The sequence below is a fragment of the Trachypithecus francoisi genome, unplaced genomic scaffold (assembly GCF_009764315.1).
Source record: "Trachypithecus francoisi isolate TF-2019V2 unplaced genomic scaffold, Tfra_2.0 Lachesis_group17, whole genome shotgun sequence".
NCBI classification, from domain to species: domain Eukaryota; kingdom Metazoa; phylum Chordata; class Mammalia; order Primates; family Cercopithecidae; genus Trachypithecus; species Trachypithecus francoisi.
Window position 1 is genome coordinate 57,261,118 of NW_022681462.1, and position 18,218 is coordinate 57,279,335.

The following is an 18,218-nucleotide window of genomic DNA, read 5'->3' on the forward strand; positions in this document are numbered from 1 at the left end:
AGTAATAAATAGCCTACCAACCAAAAGAAACCCAGGACCAGATGGATTTACAGCTGAATTCTCCCAGAGGTACAAAGAGGAGCTGGTACCATTTCTTCTGAAATGATTCCAAACAATTGAAAAGGAGGAACTTCTCCCTAACTTATTTTATGGGGCCAGCATTATCCTGATATCAAAACCTACCAGAGATACAACAACAACAAAAAAGAAAGCTTCAGGCCCATATCCCGGATGAGCATTGATGCAAAAATCCTCAATAAAATACTGAAAAACCAAAGCCAGCAGCACATCAAAAAGCTTATCTACCAGGATCAAGTCGGCTTCATCCCTGGGATGCAAGGTGAAATCAACATACACAAATCAATAAATGTAATTCATCACATAAAAAGAACTAAAGACGGAAACCAGATGATTATCTCAATAGACGCAGGAAAAGCTTTTGATAAAATTCAGCATCCCTTTACGTTAAAAACTCTAAATAAACTAGGTGTTAAATGGAACATATCTCAAAATCATAAGAGCCATTTATGATAAATGCACAGCCAATCTTATACAAAATAGGCAAAAGCTGGAAGCATTCTCCTTGAAAACTGGCACAAGACAAAGATGCCCTCTCTCAACACTTCTATCCAACATTGTATTGGAGTTTCTGGCCAGTGCAATCAAGTAAGAGAAAGAAATAAGGGGTATTCAAATAGGAAGAAAGGAAGTCAAACTCTCTCTGTTTTCAGATGACATGAACCTATATTTAGAAAACCCCCTTGTCTCGGCCCAAAATCTTCTTAAGCTGATAAACAACTTCAGCAAAATCTCAAGATACAAAATCAATGTGCAAAAATCACAAGCGTTCCTATACACCACCAATAGACAAGGAGAGAGCCAAATCATGAGTGAACTCCCATTCACAATTACTACAAAAACAGTGAAATACCTAGGAATACAGCTAACAAGGGAAGTGAAGGACCTCTTCAAGGGAAACTACAAACCATTGCTCTAAGAAACAAGAAAGGACACAAACAAATGAAAAAGCATTCCATGCTCATGGATAGGAAGAATCAATATCATCATAATGGCCATACTGCCCAAAGCAATTTATAGATTAAATACTATTCCCATTAAACTACCATTGACATTCTTTACAGAATTAGAAAAAACTATTTTAAAATTCACATGGAACCAAAAAAGAATCTGTATAGCTAAGACAATTCTAAACGAAAAGAATAAAACTGGAGGCATTACATTACTTGACTTTAAACTATACTACAAGGCTACAGTAACCAAAACAGCATGGTACTGGTACAAAAACAGACACACAGACTAATGGAACAGTATAGAGATCTCAGAAATAAGACTGCATATCTACAACGATCTGGTCTTTGACAAACCTGAAAAAAAGAATCAATGGGGAAAGGATTCCCTAATTAATAAATGGTGTTGGGAAAACTGGCTAATCATATACAGAAAATCGAAACTGGACCCCTTCCTTACACCTTATACAAAAATTAACTCAAGATGGATTGAAGATTTAAATGGGCTGGATGCGGTGGCTCACACCTATAATCTCAGCACTTTGGGAGGCAGAGGTGGGTGGATCACCAGAAGTCAGGAATTTGAGACCAGCCTGGCTAACACGGCAAAACCTGGTCTCTACTAAAAATACAAAAATTAGCTGGGTTTGGTGGCACACGCCTGTAGCCCCAGTTTCTCGGGATGCTGAGGCAGGAGAATCACTTGAACCCAGGAGACAGAGGTTGCAGTGAGCCAGGATCATACCACTGCACTGCAGTCTGAGCGACAGAGGGAGACTCTGTCTCAAAAAAAAAAAAAAAAAAAAGACAAAGTGTATTTAAAATATGAAAATATAAACTTTAAAAAAAGTTAAAAAAAAAAAGACTTAAATGTAAAACCCAAAACTGTAAAAACCCTAGAAGAAAATCTAAGCAATATCATTCAGGACATTGGCATAGGTAAAGATTTCATGACAAAAACATAAAAAGAAATGACAATAGCAAACATTGACAAATGGGATCTAATTAAACTAAGGAACTTCTGCACAGCAAAAGAAACTATCATCAGAGTGAACAACCTGCAGAATAGGCTAAAGCTTTTGCAATCTATCCATCTGACAAAGGTCTGATATCCAGAATCTACAAGGAACCTAGACAAATTTACAAAACAAACACACAAACAAACAAACAAAACAACATTCAAAAGTGGGCAAAGGACATGAACATACATTTGTCAAAAGAAGACATTTATGCGGCCAACAAACATATGAAAAAAAGTTCAACATCACTGATCATTAGAGAAATGTTAATCAAAACCACAATTATATACTATCTCACAGCAGTCAGATTGGTAATTATTAAAGAGTCAAGAAACAGCAGATGCTGACCAGGCTGTGGAGAAAGAAGAATGCTTTTACACTGTTAGTGGGAATGTAAATTAGTTCAACCAATGTGGAAGACAGTGTGGCAATTCCTCAAAGACCTAGAACCAGAAATATCATTTGACCCAGCAATCCTACTACTGGGTATATACCAAAGAACGATAAATCATTCTATTATAAAGATACGTGTACACTTGTGTTCATTGCAGCACTATTCACAACAGCAAAGACATGGAACCACCCCAAATGCCCATCAATGATAGACTGGATAAAGAAAATGTGGTACGTTACACTATGGAATACTATGTAGCCATAAAAAGGAAGGAGATCGTGTCCTTTGCAGGGACATGGATGAAGCTGGAAACCATTATCCTCAGCAAACTAATGCAGTAACAGAAAACCAAGCACTGCCCGTTCTCACTTATAACTGGGAGCTGAACAATGAGAACACATGGACACAGGAAGGGGAACTCACCACACTGGTGCCTGTCAGGGGACCAGGGGGAGAGAGAGCATCAGGATAAATGCTACTGCATATGGGGCTGAATACCTAGATGATGGGCTGATAGGTGCAGCAAACCACCCTGGCACACGTTTACCTATGTAACAAACCTGCACGTACTGCACATGTATCCTGGAACGTAAAATAAATTTAACTTAAAAAAAATGAGAAATGGTTTTATTTCTGATAAAGATAGAATGACACAATTTATGATAAATAGCAAAATATCACCAAGTCACTTATTAAGTACAGTCTTTCTTATGCCATTAATATTACATTTTTCTACATTCATGAATTTATGTGACTCCTTGTTAAAGGAAATTGGCATTTCATAGAATTTTTAATAGACTAAGATACTATAACTTATCTAATCTCTTTTTAATACTGATCTTGAATAGTTCTAAGTTGTACTATATGATTTGTGCTCTGTATTAATCTGGGGATTTAATTCAAGGGACAAAGAGATAAGAAATAGTGGTCCTTAAAAATGCATCAGCTTCTGCTAAAAAAAATATATATATAACATATATATATAATATATATATATAAGTGACTTTCCATTTCTATAAGCGGATCTACACACTGCTCCTGAAAACCATTTGTGCCTTTTTGACTTTCCTCATCAAAATCCTGCCAACAAAATTTGCTCTTATCTTTTCAGAACCGTGTTAAATTTTATCTTCTATGAAAATAATTTGGGAGTGTTTGGGAGACAAGTGAATTCTCCAGTTTGCTTGAAGTACAGGGTTGGTTTGTATATGAGATAGTCCAAGTTACCATAAATTCTTAATTTGGGAGACAGTCACTTAATCATTGAAGGTCTTTGAATAGAGAAGCAACTAGCAATAATATTTCAAAAAATAAACTAATGTTAGTTTGTAAAATAGATTTAAATTAAGAGGTGAGAAGGTAGCAGGTCAGTAAAGCAAGTCAGTCAGTAAAGTATTTATTAGAAAACTTATTTATTTATTTTTAATTTGATGAGAATGGTCATAAGAATGGAAATATGAAAGAGAAATTCAAGAAATGAAATCTGGGCCAGGCGCGGTGGCTCACGCATGTAATCCCAGCACTTTGGGAGGTCGAGGAAGATGGATCACCTGAGTTCAGGAGTTTGAGACAAGCCTCGCCAACATAGTGAAACCCCATCTCTACTAAAAATATAAAAATTAGACAGCCATGGTTGTGCGTGTCTGTGATCCCAGCTACTTGAGAGGCTGAGGCAGGAGAATTGCTTGAACCCGGGAGGCAGAGGTTGCAGTGAGCTGAGATCACGCCGTTGCCCTCCAGCCTTGACAACAGAGTGCGAGGCCATCTCAAAAAAAAAAAAAAAAAAAAAGGAAAGAAATGACGTGTTTGGATGGGTCATGATAGTTGGGAAAACGCTGGATTTCATAGCTATGTCACACTTTTTTTATCATCACCAGGATCTAGCATGGTGCTTCATACATAGTAAATACTTAATTAGTATTTATTGAGTATACAGATGTTTTTATTCTTAAAATATACTATTTTATTGCCTTTGTATTCTTTCTCCAGCAATATATTTCTACTGTTGTCTCTGCATTGTTTTTTGTTGATTTGTTTGTGTCAAAATTCCCCACCATTAATTTGAGTTAGAGTTTTTCCTTGCCACCTCTCTAAGCTATCTGGCTTTTAAACTTTCAAGAAACTTCTAAAAATGATTTATCATAGGATTTTTTGTCTTGTTTTATTAGAAGAGATATGAGTCCTTCCTCCATAATTACCACCTTTTCCTGCCTTCTGAATGATCTTTTTCATCATAACCATAATATTTCTTTTCTTTCTTTCTTTTTTTTTTTTTTTTTTAAGACAGGGTCTCACTTTGTTGCCCAGGGTGGAATACTGTGATATGATCACAACTTACTGCAGCCTTAAACTCCTGGGCTCAAGTGATCCTCCAACTTCAGCATCCCAAGTATCTAGGACTACAGACGTGTGCTACCACACCCAGCTAAAAAAAAAAAAAAAAAAGTTTGTAGAGACAGGATCTTGCTATGTTGCCCAGGCTAGTCTCAAACTTCTGGCCTCAAGGAATCCTTCTGCCTTGGCCTCCCAAAGTGCTGGGATTACAGGTGTGAGCCACTATACCCAGCCCAAAATGTATGCCAATTTCTACACATACAAGTATTTGTTTACACTCGTTTCCCTCTTAGATTCCAAACTTATGGAAGGAATTAGCTCACACTAATGTGAAGAAGTTCTAATTACAAGACAGGAAAAATGTATTCTAACTTAAGACTATGTATCTACATGGTTTTAAGACTGGAAAACATTTAATAAGAATTTCAATGATATTTACAATGACATATTCTGGTAAAAGAATTAAATGAATGAATCAGTTATGTGTCTTATTGGGTGAACTGATCCCAGATTTGACTACTCTACTTAGGCAATTTCTATTTTAACTTGCGTTTTTAGAATATGTTCAATTTAAAGACTTAATAGTGATTTATTTACAAAGAGCTTTGCATTAAGCAAATTTATTAGGTAGAAGAAAAGTTAAATGTCTTCTGCCTACCTCTAAATTCTCTCCTGTTTTTATAGCCAAACAAAATCTCAAACTCTACTTCATTTCAAGAGCTAGGTGTTTCTCAAGCTACCTCTCTTGCATAGATTCCCATGGGCAAGCATCTTATTCAAGATTCTGAATTGTACACTATAGCTCACACTCACAATCCCAACACTTCAGGAGGCCAAGGCAGAAAGATCTATTGAGGTCAGAAGTTTGAAACCAACCTGGGAAACATAGTGAGACCTTATCTCTAAGAAAATATTTAAAAATTTGCCAAGCCTGGTGGCCATGTGCCTGAAGCCCCAGCTACTCAGGAGGCTAAGATGGGAGGATTGTTTGAGCCCAGGTGTTTGAGGCTGAAAATCAGCTATGTTTCAGCCACTGAACTCCAGCCTAGGTGACAGAGTGAGACTCTGTCTCAATAAAAACAAAAGAGAGAGAGAGATTCTAAATTGTTTTTCATGATTAATATATTTATCTTTAAAAATTATTTTGAAATTTTAGATTTACAAAAAAGTTATAAAAAATTAGAAGAGTCTTCTTGTGTCTTCAGTTAGCACCCACAAATGTTAACATCTCATATAACCAGAGTACAATGATACAATGATTAAAACCAGGAAATTAACATTGATGTAGTATTATTAACTAAGAGTCAGAGCTTAATCAAACCTTGCCAGTTGTCCCGCTAATGCCCTTTTCTGTGGTCCACTATCAAAGCCAGGATCTTGCATTTCATCAAGTTGTCATATCTTCTTAGTTTTCTCTAATCTAGGACAGTTCCTCAGTCTTTCTCTGTTTCCTGTCCTCGACTTTTGATGAGTGCTGCCAATTATTTTCCAGAATGTCCTTCAATTTGGGTTTGTTAGATACTTTTTTATGATTAAATTGAGACTATGCATTTTTGGAAAACTAAAACTGAGACTATGAATTTTTCCCAAAAATAGCACAGAATGTTGCTGTGTCCTTCTCAGTGTGCCATATTTGGAGAACCTGAATTTGATATGTCTCATTACTGGTGATGCTAGCTTTGATCACCTGGTTAAGGTGCTGTCTGCCAGATTTCTCTGAGTATTAATAAATCATTAAAGCCTGAGGACTAGCAAGGTATATCCAGCTTTTCTCTGTAAAATATGCAGAATTTTGGGCTATGTTATTCAAGCCAACTGTGAGATCTGGTGCTCCTTTGCATGTGATCACCATTGCCAGGTTGAGGAGTCCCATGACTCTTCATAATACTTGTTTCTTACCCAAGTATAACTAAGTCGACAATGATTTTTCTTATCAGGATAATTTAGGCAATCTGTGACCTTATCTGAGATTGTTGTATTAGGTGAAATCATTCCATCTTGCTGATGGATGTAGGCATGGGATGGATCACATAAATAAATCCTTGCTATACTTGTTTCAGAAGCTGGAGTCTTATGGTATTCATCATTGAATCAGTGCTCCTGATGTAGCTTGAGGAGTATATTAGGTCATTATTAATAATTAGTAAGTGAATAAAAGCACATATTTTTGATAAGGATACCAAGAATTAAAGCAAGATCCCTTTCTTCAGGATGCATACTTTTTAAAATGGAAATTTCAATAAAAGACAATTCTCCTGTATTATAATAGTTCAGAAATTAGAAATACGTTTGTGGATGTTGAAAGGAGAGAATTAACCTTGGCTGGAATGAATGTGGGAAGCATGACAAAAGAAATCAAGGTGCGGCAGAAAAGCCTAAACCAGCAGAAGTAAAAGTGACTTTGAGAGGAGAATGTGTATTGCATTTGTGAATGCCTAGGTAGTAAAGTTAGAGCTTAGTCTGAGATAATTTCTGAGTCAAAAACTAATATTTCCTTTAGTTCCAGTCGAAAATAACTAGTAAATGGTTTTAATGAGGGCCTAGTAAGGTAAAGAATGACTTAAGTATAGCAGATAGGCAGGAAGAAGGTAAATGAGTGGAACTAAGATCAGAAAATAAACAAAAGTTAAGTTTCTGGTTTTAGCCTAAAATTATTACAAATTTTATTGTTCGCGTGGTCCCTTCTATTTAAATATGCAATGCAAATAATTCAAAATAAATATCTATTCTTTTGTATTGAGGATTTAATTCCATTGCTAAGGACAAAAAGAAGTGTCACTGCCAAAAAGGCATAAAGCCTTTCTGGTGTAGAATAAAAGTGACTATAGTAATAATAAGGAAAATCTGTCTTCTGCATCTTTGGTCCACAATGTAGAAGCTTCAGAATAAGCCAAAGGCCGGGATGGCTACTTAGAGAGGATGGTTACAATAAAACCTTGCAGATACCTCACACCTTTTAAAGATTCAGGATAGACTCTAAAAATGTCAGAATGTGAGTGAATCATTTCTGTTAAGTGTCATTATAGAAACTTTCCCCAAATCAGACTAGGGAAGCATCATTAGAACAACTCTAAAATGATTGAAATGAGACCTTGATTTGTGAATTAAAATTTATTTTTCTAAATAAGAATTAGTCATTCGAGCTTAGCTTTTTGTTGTATAGAAAAAAAAAAAAAAATCACTAAGAATAGAGTAAGTACAAGCCTGCACCCATCTGTTTGACATTGAGAAGACACTTGGTTTCTCTGTGCCTCAGCTTTGTTATTTGTAAGTGGAAAAGTTTACTTACTTTTCTCCAAGAGTATTTGAGCAGTAAGTCTATGTCTATATCAATTTTTTTTTAACCTGGACATTTTTTAGACCATAATTTTAGTAAAGAAAATTGTCGACTCCTGAATCCTGATGAAAACCATTTTCACAATTAACCTTTGAAATAAGTAAGTTGAAGGACATCACTAGGCAACTACAACTTCTACCGACCAGCTAATAATGTTAAGATTTACTAGGAACATACACACTTAGGTTACGCTCTTCAAAATAAGATTTTTTTTTTTTTGAGACGGAGTCTCACTCTGTCGCCCAAACTGGAGTGCAGTGGCGCGATCTCGGCTTACTGCAAGCTCCGCCTCCCGGGTTTACGCCATTCTCCTGCCTCAGCCTCCCGAGTAGCTGGGACTACAGGTGCCCGCCACCTTGCCCGGCTAGTTTTTTGTATTTTTTAGTAGAGATGGGGTTTCACCGTGTTAGCCAGGATGGTCTCAATCTCCTGACCTCGTGATCCGCCCGCCTCGGCCTCCCAAAGTGCTGGGATTACAGGCTTGAGCCACCGCGCCTGGCCTTAAAATAAGATTTTTCTTAAAGTTCCTGATGATGTGATTCTTTTTCTTCCTATCCCTGCTGCCTATAGCTTTAATACAAATTGATTACTGAGTTACTTGCCATAGACTTTTTAATAAAGTTCACCTACTGCTGGAGATAGCCTAGTTTCAGAAGGGAAGACATAAGCATTTGATGTTCTTAGGATTATTGGTTGTGGGATTACTTTGCTTAGTTTTATTTTTAACTCTAGATCACTTTGCTGTCTTTATGGAATTTTTTTCTAATCTGATTGGCAAAAGGCCTATTATTTACTTGTTTTTCTACTCAGCCAGGTAACCTGGACCAAGAGCCTTTTAAGTGGTTCCCAGGACTTTGAATTTGATCTCAAAACAAGTTTGTCTCACTGGGCAGCTCAAACTATTGAACTCAACTGTTCCTGGAGGGGATACTTCTAAATGACACATTTGCCAGGAAAATAATAAGTAGATTTTAAAAGAAAATAGATTGCAAAGATACCACTAAGTGGACCACTTATTGCATACATTTTTAAAAATGGTGTTCATTGGATTGAACATTATTTCAAACTATTCAACTACTTACATGACTTTGACCTGAAAAAAAATATATCTCTATATATATACACACACACATAGATTTTTCTTATCTTTTTTTCAGATAATTTTAAGGTTTTCATTAATCAGTGCTTTTAATATTATCACTTTCTTAAAAGACAGTTGAAAAATACAAAACAGATGATGACATGGTTGAATACCATATATTTGTCAAATAGTTGACAAATACTCATATATTTGTCATTTCTTCATGGTTAGGACATTCAAATGCTCTCTTCTAGCCATTTTGAAATTTACAATACAATAATATTAATCATAGTTACCCTACTGTGCAACAAAACACCACCATTTTTCTGGCATCTCACACAAACTATTTTGCCCTGATATTTATTTACCTTTAATGCACAGATCCTATCTGCTGAAGAGAAAAGGCTGTTTTTGAATTTATATTCATAGCTCCTTTCACAGAGTTGGCACTTATCAGCAAACCAAGAGATAGGAAGGCTTAGAAATGTTTTCTATTTTAGTTAATGCCCTTATAATGTCAGAAAAAAGAGAGAATAACTTATTCAAATCAGCACAATCTCTATCAATCATTGATCAGCGATTATGTGGAGTCATAGTTTTATGCTACACCAATGAACGTCGTTAACATCTCATTCTATGTGAATAGTGTCTATTTGATTTTCCGGTGTGCAGTCTTTGCTGCTATTGGTGGTGTTTCTGAATAAATGTCTAAGATATTGACAAGATAGGTGAGCCATGAATCTATTTACATTTTAAATAATTATTTCACTTATTAGAGTGGTGTACACTTGTTTTTAGAAGAATGGATACTTTATTTTCATGTAGCTTACTCTTATTATAAACATCACACATTTTTATTAGAGAAAAGTTTTGGGCCAATAGGTAGAGGCAAATTCATTTTTTAATGAAATGTATAATTACTATTGAAATTATATTTGAGAGAAATGATTCTTGACCTCATAGGAATCACAATAACTTTTAGTTACTGCGTTTTCTCAATTGCTTTATTTTGATTAAATTTTCTTGTTGAGTAAACACACACAATTGTTTTCTTAAATGGTATCTTGGCTGGGTTAGAGCCTAATCTCATAGGGGCTGGCTCATTGAAGAGGAATACTCTTCTGCTTTCAGACTTCCCACGTCTACTGTGGATTCTAGCTGGTTCACCCTCCTTTGATACCCTTAAAAATTTAGAAAACATGAATTGTTAACACCTAATGAGTCCTCATGGATACTGAAGATATGACAGTGTCTGATTTGCAAGAGTTCAAGAATCTTTTGGATTAACTTGAACCAAATTTGTAATTGATATTTGGTGGAATAGTGTGTGGACAGTGATCCTAGACAGTATCACTTTCGTAAAATTCCAATGAAAGAAAGTAGTGTGCTCACAAGTTTGAGTCTCCCTGTCTTGCTCAGTTTTCATTTGACTTAAGTAGTCAACAACCTATTTTTTAAAATTTAATAATTTAATTTTATTTAATACAAAATTTATAGTTAAAAAATGCTTTAGTCTAGAGTTTTGACAGAATATACAACTTCCTATATATGACAAACTTCCCATTGTTCTCTTTTTTGAAGTTTATTTATTGTGTTTTGTTTTTGTTGACATGTTATAATTGTACATACTTATAGTGATGTTATAATATATGTATATGTTGTGTAAAAATTGAATCAGTATGTTTATCACTTTCATCATCTCATATATTTATCCCTTCTTTGTAGTTAGAACATTCAAATCCTCTTCCTAGCTATTTTGAAATTTACAATATAATAACATTAGCCATAGCCACCCTACTGTGCAACAAAACACCAGAACTGATTCTTCCTATCTAATTGTAACTTTTTATCTGTTGACCTATGTTGCTGTCTTGAATATCGTCCTTACCTGTTTCCAAAAAGCTTTCATTATTTGGGAATTATCTAAATTCTTCTGGACATTTTTTGTTTCAACCTGATTGAGAATATGGGACCTGTGTCTAAGCCATTTCTGTGACATGCCATATTTCTTGCCTTCTTTCATTTACAAAGAACATACCCATTCTCTTTCTCAAATATGTATGATTAAAAATTTGTCTAATTCTCCAGTCTCTTTAGCTAGTTATAACACATTTGCCAATTCTGTTGTCTGCCCCTCCCACCAGAAGTCTTACTTTATGATATATAGTCCATATTTTCTTTTTCTTTTCCTAGCATCTTTGTCTTTGCACCCTTACGTGCATATGTAACATTGAGGGCTGTGTCTTACTTCTCAATATTAGTAATTATAGTAATTAATTTTTAAATCTAGAAGTGGTTACATATTATAGGTAGAAACTCATTACTTGATTCCATGATTCCATTAATTTCTCCTAAGATAATGTTCACTTTTTCTGAATTTTTCTTTTTTTTTTTTTTTTTGAGATGGAGTCTCATTCTGTCGCCCAGGCTGGAGTGCAGTGCAGTGGCTGGATCTCGGCTCACTGCAAGCTTCGCCTCCCGGGTTTACGCCATTCTCCTGCCTCAGCCTCCCGAGTAGCTGGGACTACAGGCGCCCGCCACCTCGCCCGGCTAGTTTTTTGTATTTTTTAGTAGAGACGGGGTTTCACTGTGTTAGCCAGGATGGTCTCAATCTCCTGACCTCGTGATCCGCCTGTTTCAGCCTCCCAAAGTGCTGGGATTACAGGCTTGAGCCACCGCACCCGGCCACTTTTTCTGAATTTTTCGTATGCCTATATGAAATTTTTAGGAATTAGGAACCTATAGTGCTCAGTTTCATGAAATAATTCCTTATGATTCTACAAAGAACTTACAATAATTCAGAAAGAAAATAAAGTGTATTTACTTGTTATTGTTTTAGTGGTTGTTAAGATTCTGTTTCATCAGCTTAGAAATGTTGCCCTGATCTAAAACTCTTTTTGCATACAATGTGGTCTCAGTGCTTTTGCTTTTTATGAACTTTAAGCCAAAGAATTCCTCCATATAGGTAGAAATTGTCCAGAAAATTTCAAATTAACAACAGCATCTGGAAAAGGTTGTAGGAAGGATAAAGGTTCCCCTTACTTATAAATGCTTTATTTTTAATATTCATCTGACTACCTGGCTTTTACTGTAAACTTTCACTGAAGGAAGTGTTATATCCCTGTTACATTTATTAATAGAAACATAATTGCCTGAATGTTTCGTGTTGGCTACAAGATGACATTTGAAGAATTATACGCTTTCAAAATGTAACCTTTTATTCATATACTTATGTTATGAGTTAGAAGCTAATCTACTCCGAAGTTAATTATATTATTGTTCATGTAGCAAGGATCCAGAGCAACCAATAATTGAGCGTACCTGTACATGCTGATTGGTTTTCCTTTTCAGAAATATTCAGTCTATGTAAGGGAAAATGTTAGCCTTTGCAGAATTGACGTGAGGCTGAAGTGGTCACGTATAGGCAAGGGACAGTTGGCAAGAAAGAACGGGAGGGGAGAGAGCCCTATATGTAAATAGCATGTTCAATAAGATCTAAAAATATTCCTTTATTATAACATCACAGGTAGTTTAAGCAAGAGATATGGGAGCCCATGTATATTTTTTACAAACATTTGTTGGAGTCTAAAGTATGTTGACATTGCTAAATTCGTGTCTGATAGAGCCAACTTGGTGAATGAATTTAGAGTAATAGAGGCTTGCTGCACAGCTTAAATGTGGAGATGGCTGAAAACCACTTTAAATTTCAGTCATTCATACATTCAGTGATCTGATGGATGTCAAGGTTAATTTGCAGTAAATCCATTAGTAGACATGGTACTGATGTGGTAGTGTTTGCCATATAGAAACATGCATAAATAATAAAGGTGACACATTCCTCTAAGTTCCTCTCTATATTGGAACTGTGATTAAGATGTAACTAGCACTGCATATTTAACTCACTGATATAGTAAAATAAAACATGTTTCTTTAAAGATAAAACTTTTAAAAAGCTAGCTAGCAGGTTTTTTCTTTTTTTCTTTTTTTTGTAAGTTTGGTCTTTATTTAATGGTCAGGTGATTTTTTTTTTTTTTTTTTTTTTTTTTTTTTTGAGACGGAGTCTCGCTCTGTCACCCAGGCTGGAGTGCAGTGGCCGGATCTCAGCTCACTGCAAGCTCCGCCTCCCGGGTTCACGCCATTCTCCTGCCTCAGCCTCCCGAGTAGCTGGGACTACAGGCGCCCACCACCTCGCCCGGCTAGTTTTTTTTTTTTTTTTTTTTTTTGTATTTTTTAGTAGAGACGGGGTTTCACCGTGTTAGCCAGGATGGTCTCGATCTCCTGACCTCGTGATCCGCCCGTCTCGGCCTCCCAAAGTGCTGGGATTACAGGCTTGAGCCACCGCGCCCGGCCGTGATTTTTTTTTTGCATTATGCTATAAATCTTGCTACGCTGGATGTTTTATGGTGATGAACTAATATTCTTTTTCTCATGAAAGCTCCCATGTGATACAATTTAATATCCCTTCCATTGTCAACTATTACTGAACATAAATAATAATATAATGAGTTTACATAAAAGTTCTAATCCATGCTATGAAATATTAAAAAGATTAATAAAAATTACAAGGTAGAAATGTCATTTTTGAAAGTCATTTGATTTGGACACAACTTTGAAATATGTCCAACTTTTTTAAAGGCTTACATATTAAAATAAAACAATGTTACAGTGTTCATTATTTTATATTTTTACAACACACACACACACACAACATGACACCTATTCTCTCTAAAATTTATTAGGCATTTATCACATACCAGGAAATGGACTAAATGTTACTTTGTAATATCTCATTTAATTCTCATAGAGCTCTGTAAGATAGTATTGCTATCCCTATCTTTTTCAAAGAGGAATCCCATTACAGAATAAATGGCTACCAAGTTCACGTAGCTAGCAAATGACACAGTTGGAATTTGAACCCAGATCTCTCTGAGTCTAGAGTTTACATTCTAATCTCTAAGTTATTCTGCTTCAGTAAGTACAACATGTCCTTGGTTCAGAAAGATGTGTGTTAAAGGAGGTAGATTTTGAAACTTTAAACAATCTAACCTACTATATTTGGTTGTGAGAGTAATTTTCTAGCTCAATGAAAAGAGGGCTTTAAGAATATAGGATATTTTGTAAAGTTTGATGCAAAGTTAATTAAAAAAAAAAAAAGCCAGAGTGCTTATAAAAGTATATAGAAGAGAGCTGAGGAAGGACTGGATATCTAATTTTCTCGCTTATTATAAAATTGTGCCGATTAGTACAATACAATGCACTACCATGCATACAGAAGAAAAATTAAGAAAGACTGCTTTCTGGATATATCTGGTGGGAAAAAAGGAAACTAGATATAATGACAATGTTTGACACACAGTAGTTGCAATTTTTTTTTGCTTTGTTTTGGTGAAACCTAAACAACTGTAAAGTCATTCTAAACACGACAGGTTAGCTAATCTCTTTGTAGTCATCAAGTTTTACATTCACTGAAAAAAGTTAAAATCTGAGATGAAATCAAATCTTGAGTAATTGTATTTATATTGTGACACTTATCTTACTGAGAATATAAACCTTCAAATTATTACCCACAAGTTCTGTAACTGAGCTGGAAACTTTTGTAATTTCATAGGTTTGGGAAGTGCACCCCAACTAAATGTTAATCTACATATATTAAATGTTCTGTCATTTTACATTTACATGTTATTTTTCTCTTTTTAAAAGTATTGTGAGGTGAAAAGAAAGTATATGATAATGAAGAGCAAATGTCACTTTATGGATATAAGACATTAGAATATGAAAACAGTTGGCCTTGATAAATTCAGACTGACATCCAATTAACTTTTTCTTGACTGCCTGGTTATGATAACAGAAATATTTCTGTCATAAATATATATATATATATATACTGGAATAGGGGTGAGGATATGGGTTTTATACCAACTCTGCCAATTAATCAAGTTTGCAACTTTAGATCGCACATTAATCCTTATGACTAAATTTCCTCAGCTATAGCATGGAAGTAATGTCTGCCCTATGTTCCATATATAAGGAGATAAGATATTTTTTAAATTGTGAATGTTATTTTTAAAGTTAAAAATCACTATGCAACGTTGTTTTATAATGCTTACCTCACACTTATAATTCTGAAAACATAGGAATTCCTAGATTTGTGTTGTTTTATATCATTAAATAGGATCTCTAGTTTTGAATATTTTTCTTATTTCACATAATATATATAGTCATTAGAGAACAAAGTTAATTTAAGAAAGGAAAATAAATTAATTATTAAGTATCAGCACTGAGAGGTAACCACTACATCCTCCTTTTAAAGCCGTCTCCACTTTTATATGTTCTTGTCCTATTTTTATCAACAATAGGCTTCACTAGAAAAGTTAATACTTAATCATTTGCAAAAGTTACCAGGCAGAAAAATATTTCTCAAATAGTGCTTGCCTAGAAAGATGATGATGAACAAGCTTCTGATGATGTAGAACATAAGTGGCTCAGGAAAGCCCGAGCATTTCTGATAAACACTCTGTATATTCTGAATTTTCTTTGTGCACTGACTGGTGCCTTTGAAATATGGTTTACCTTTTCTCACTTGAAAGAGATAAACTATTTTCATGCATTGGTACCCACAAAAATTAATAGAAAAGGGCACAGCCTCTATACCTTTGCATTTTAACAGTATTCTTGTTTATCACTTTTGCATTCAATTTTCTCCTAACATGTTTTCTGGAAGAGGTCTATATACCAAGGCCTCTTTAAGCATCAGGTGCACTATGCATATGGCAGAGGTCTTTGGAGTTTCTCAAAGGCCTATGGAAATGTCTGTAACTGAAAACAAAGAAGAGTTGCCTCCAAAAATGGCCACAAAATCAATATTGTCAGCTGTTTAATTAAATGTACACAAATGTGATAGTAGGTCATCTCCATTTAACTGGTAAACTTGGTAATCATAGCAATTCAATGTATAGGTATCTTGAAAACATACTGCTGTACACACAACTTTTGCACATAAATGTTACTCTTGGTACCAGATATTTTTCTATAAATACAAGGTGTTTTGTGGCCTAAGTTTTAATATTCTCTCTTATTATGTATGATCATGTATATATGATCAAGTCATATATGATCTGCTGTCTGCAAGTTGGAGAACCAGAAAAACTATGGGTGTAGATCATAAGACTGAGAACTGGAGAAACAATGATGTAGATTTCAGTCCAGGTTTGAAGGCATGAGAACAAGAAGCTGCAAAGGCAGGGAAAGAACAATGTCCCATTTTAAGCAGTCAGGACAAGAAAGAGGGAAAATCCATTCTTTTTTCACCTTTTGGTTCTATCCAGGCCCTCAAAAGAATAGAAACAAAATGGATGGCCATTGAATGATGCATTGAGGTAAGACTTTAGTGCATCAAATGCTCTATTAGTCCGTTTTCACACTGCTATAAAGAACTTCCCTGAGACTGGGTAATTGATAAAGAAAAGAGGTTTAATTGACTCATAGTTCTGCAAGGCTGAGGAGGCCTCAGGAAACTTAACAATCATGGTAGAAGGGGAAGCAGGCGCCTTTGTCACAAGGCAGCAGGAGAGACAGAATTATGTGTAGGAGGAAATGTCAAGGAATTATAAAACCATCAGATCTTGTTAGAACTCACTATCATGAGAACAGCATGGGCAAAGCCGCTTCCATGATCCCATCACCTTCCACCAGGCCCCACCCTCAACACATGAGGATCTGAAATTATCTCAATTTCAGATGAGATTTAAATGGGGACATAGAGCCAAACCATATCAAATGCTGAATAAATTGGTGGAAAACAACTCTTTTCAAGTAAGCTGGATAATTTACTGACAAGACGACCATAAGGTAAAACTTGAACACTCACAGAATGGGTCCGTGACATCATTCTCAGTGCTATAAGGCTTGTATTCACCTTGGAGTGGCAGAGGATGAGGGTCTTTTTATGATTCTGAATAGTTTGACAGCTACTAGATGTTGCTTGTTAAATAAAACTTGACTTCTAGGGATGAGATCTATTAGCTGTATTTTCTTGACATGGCTACTGGGGCTGTGGCTGTTCATCCATTAGTTATTTGTCACATGTAAGTAGATCCTTTTTCCATAAAAGTTATATTCCTAGCACAGTTGTTGCGACTTTCTCCACGGTGCTGTATGACCCTGTCACATCTGCATGCAGCTCCTGTTTCAATACCAAGTTGATATATGCTGCTGTTGCTTTTTGGAAGCATCCGGTCAATGTTTTCTACTAAACTATTTCTTAAAAACTGGCGGGAAGAAATAAAGCCTCATTCCATTCCATTCTTGTCCAACTCCATGGAAAACACAGTAACCTACTATTTGTTCTGAAACACCTGCTGGTAAATTTAATCAGTGTATTAAAAACTGAGCTACCCCTCTATTTCTTTTAAAACAACTCAGTCCACTTTCCTGAGCACATTTGATTGAAATCTATAATTTGCTTTGCCATAGTTTTGTGTGTAGAGTCGATACTGTACTGATATATCAGTATAACATGCCTTGCTAATGTGCAGACTTGATGTATTTGTACTAATTTGTTTTGGTTTTTGTTTTCCAGCTGGGACAACATATATCTTTAGCAAAGGTGGTGGACAAATCACGTATAAGTGGCCTCCTAATGACCGACCCAGTACACGAGCAGACAGACTGGCCATAGGGTTTAGCACTGTTCAGAAAGAAGCTGTATTGGTGCGAGTGGACAGTTCTTCAGGCTTGGGTGACTACCTAGAACTGCATATAGTAAGTACTTTTTGAATAAGATTCAGCTTTTACTTTTTACTGTTAACTTTTTGTAAAGAATTTATAATTTTGCCTCTTGGATGCTTCCTTCCCCCAGAAACCAGTACTTTGTTATAGAAAATATGAATACAATCTAGAGGAAATAAGACCACCTACCTATTGCTGTTGTTAATCACGTTCTTTGCAATGCAAACTTTTTTTTTTTTTTTTTGGAGTGTGAATTCCATTAATTCTGTGTTCAAAATAATTTTTAAAAAATTTTTGG

The 18,218-nt window shown here is 35.4% G+C and overlaps 1 protein-coding gene across 15 annotated transcripts in view; it reads left to right on the top strand.

Moving 5' to 3' along the window:
- NRXN1 (neurexin 1) overlaps positions 1 to 18,218 on the top strand; it is a 1,146,744-nt gene that overhangs the window by 800,337 nt on the left and 328,189 nt on the right. For all 15 annotated transcript variants that reach the window (XM_033175737.1, XM_033175738.1, XM_033175746.1 and 12 more), the window contains one exon: positions 17,772 to 17,953. In XM_033175737.1, the coding sequence (XP_033031628.1) occupies positions 17,772 to 17,953 (182 nt within the window). The remainder of the gene's footprint in view (positions 1 to 17,771; positions 17,954 to 18,218) is intronic.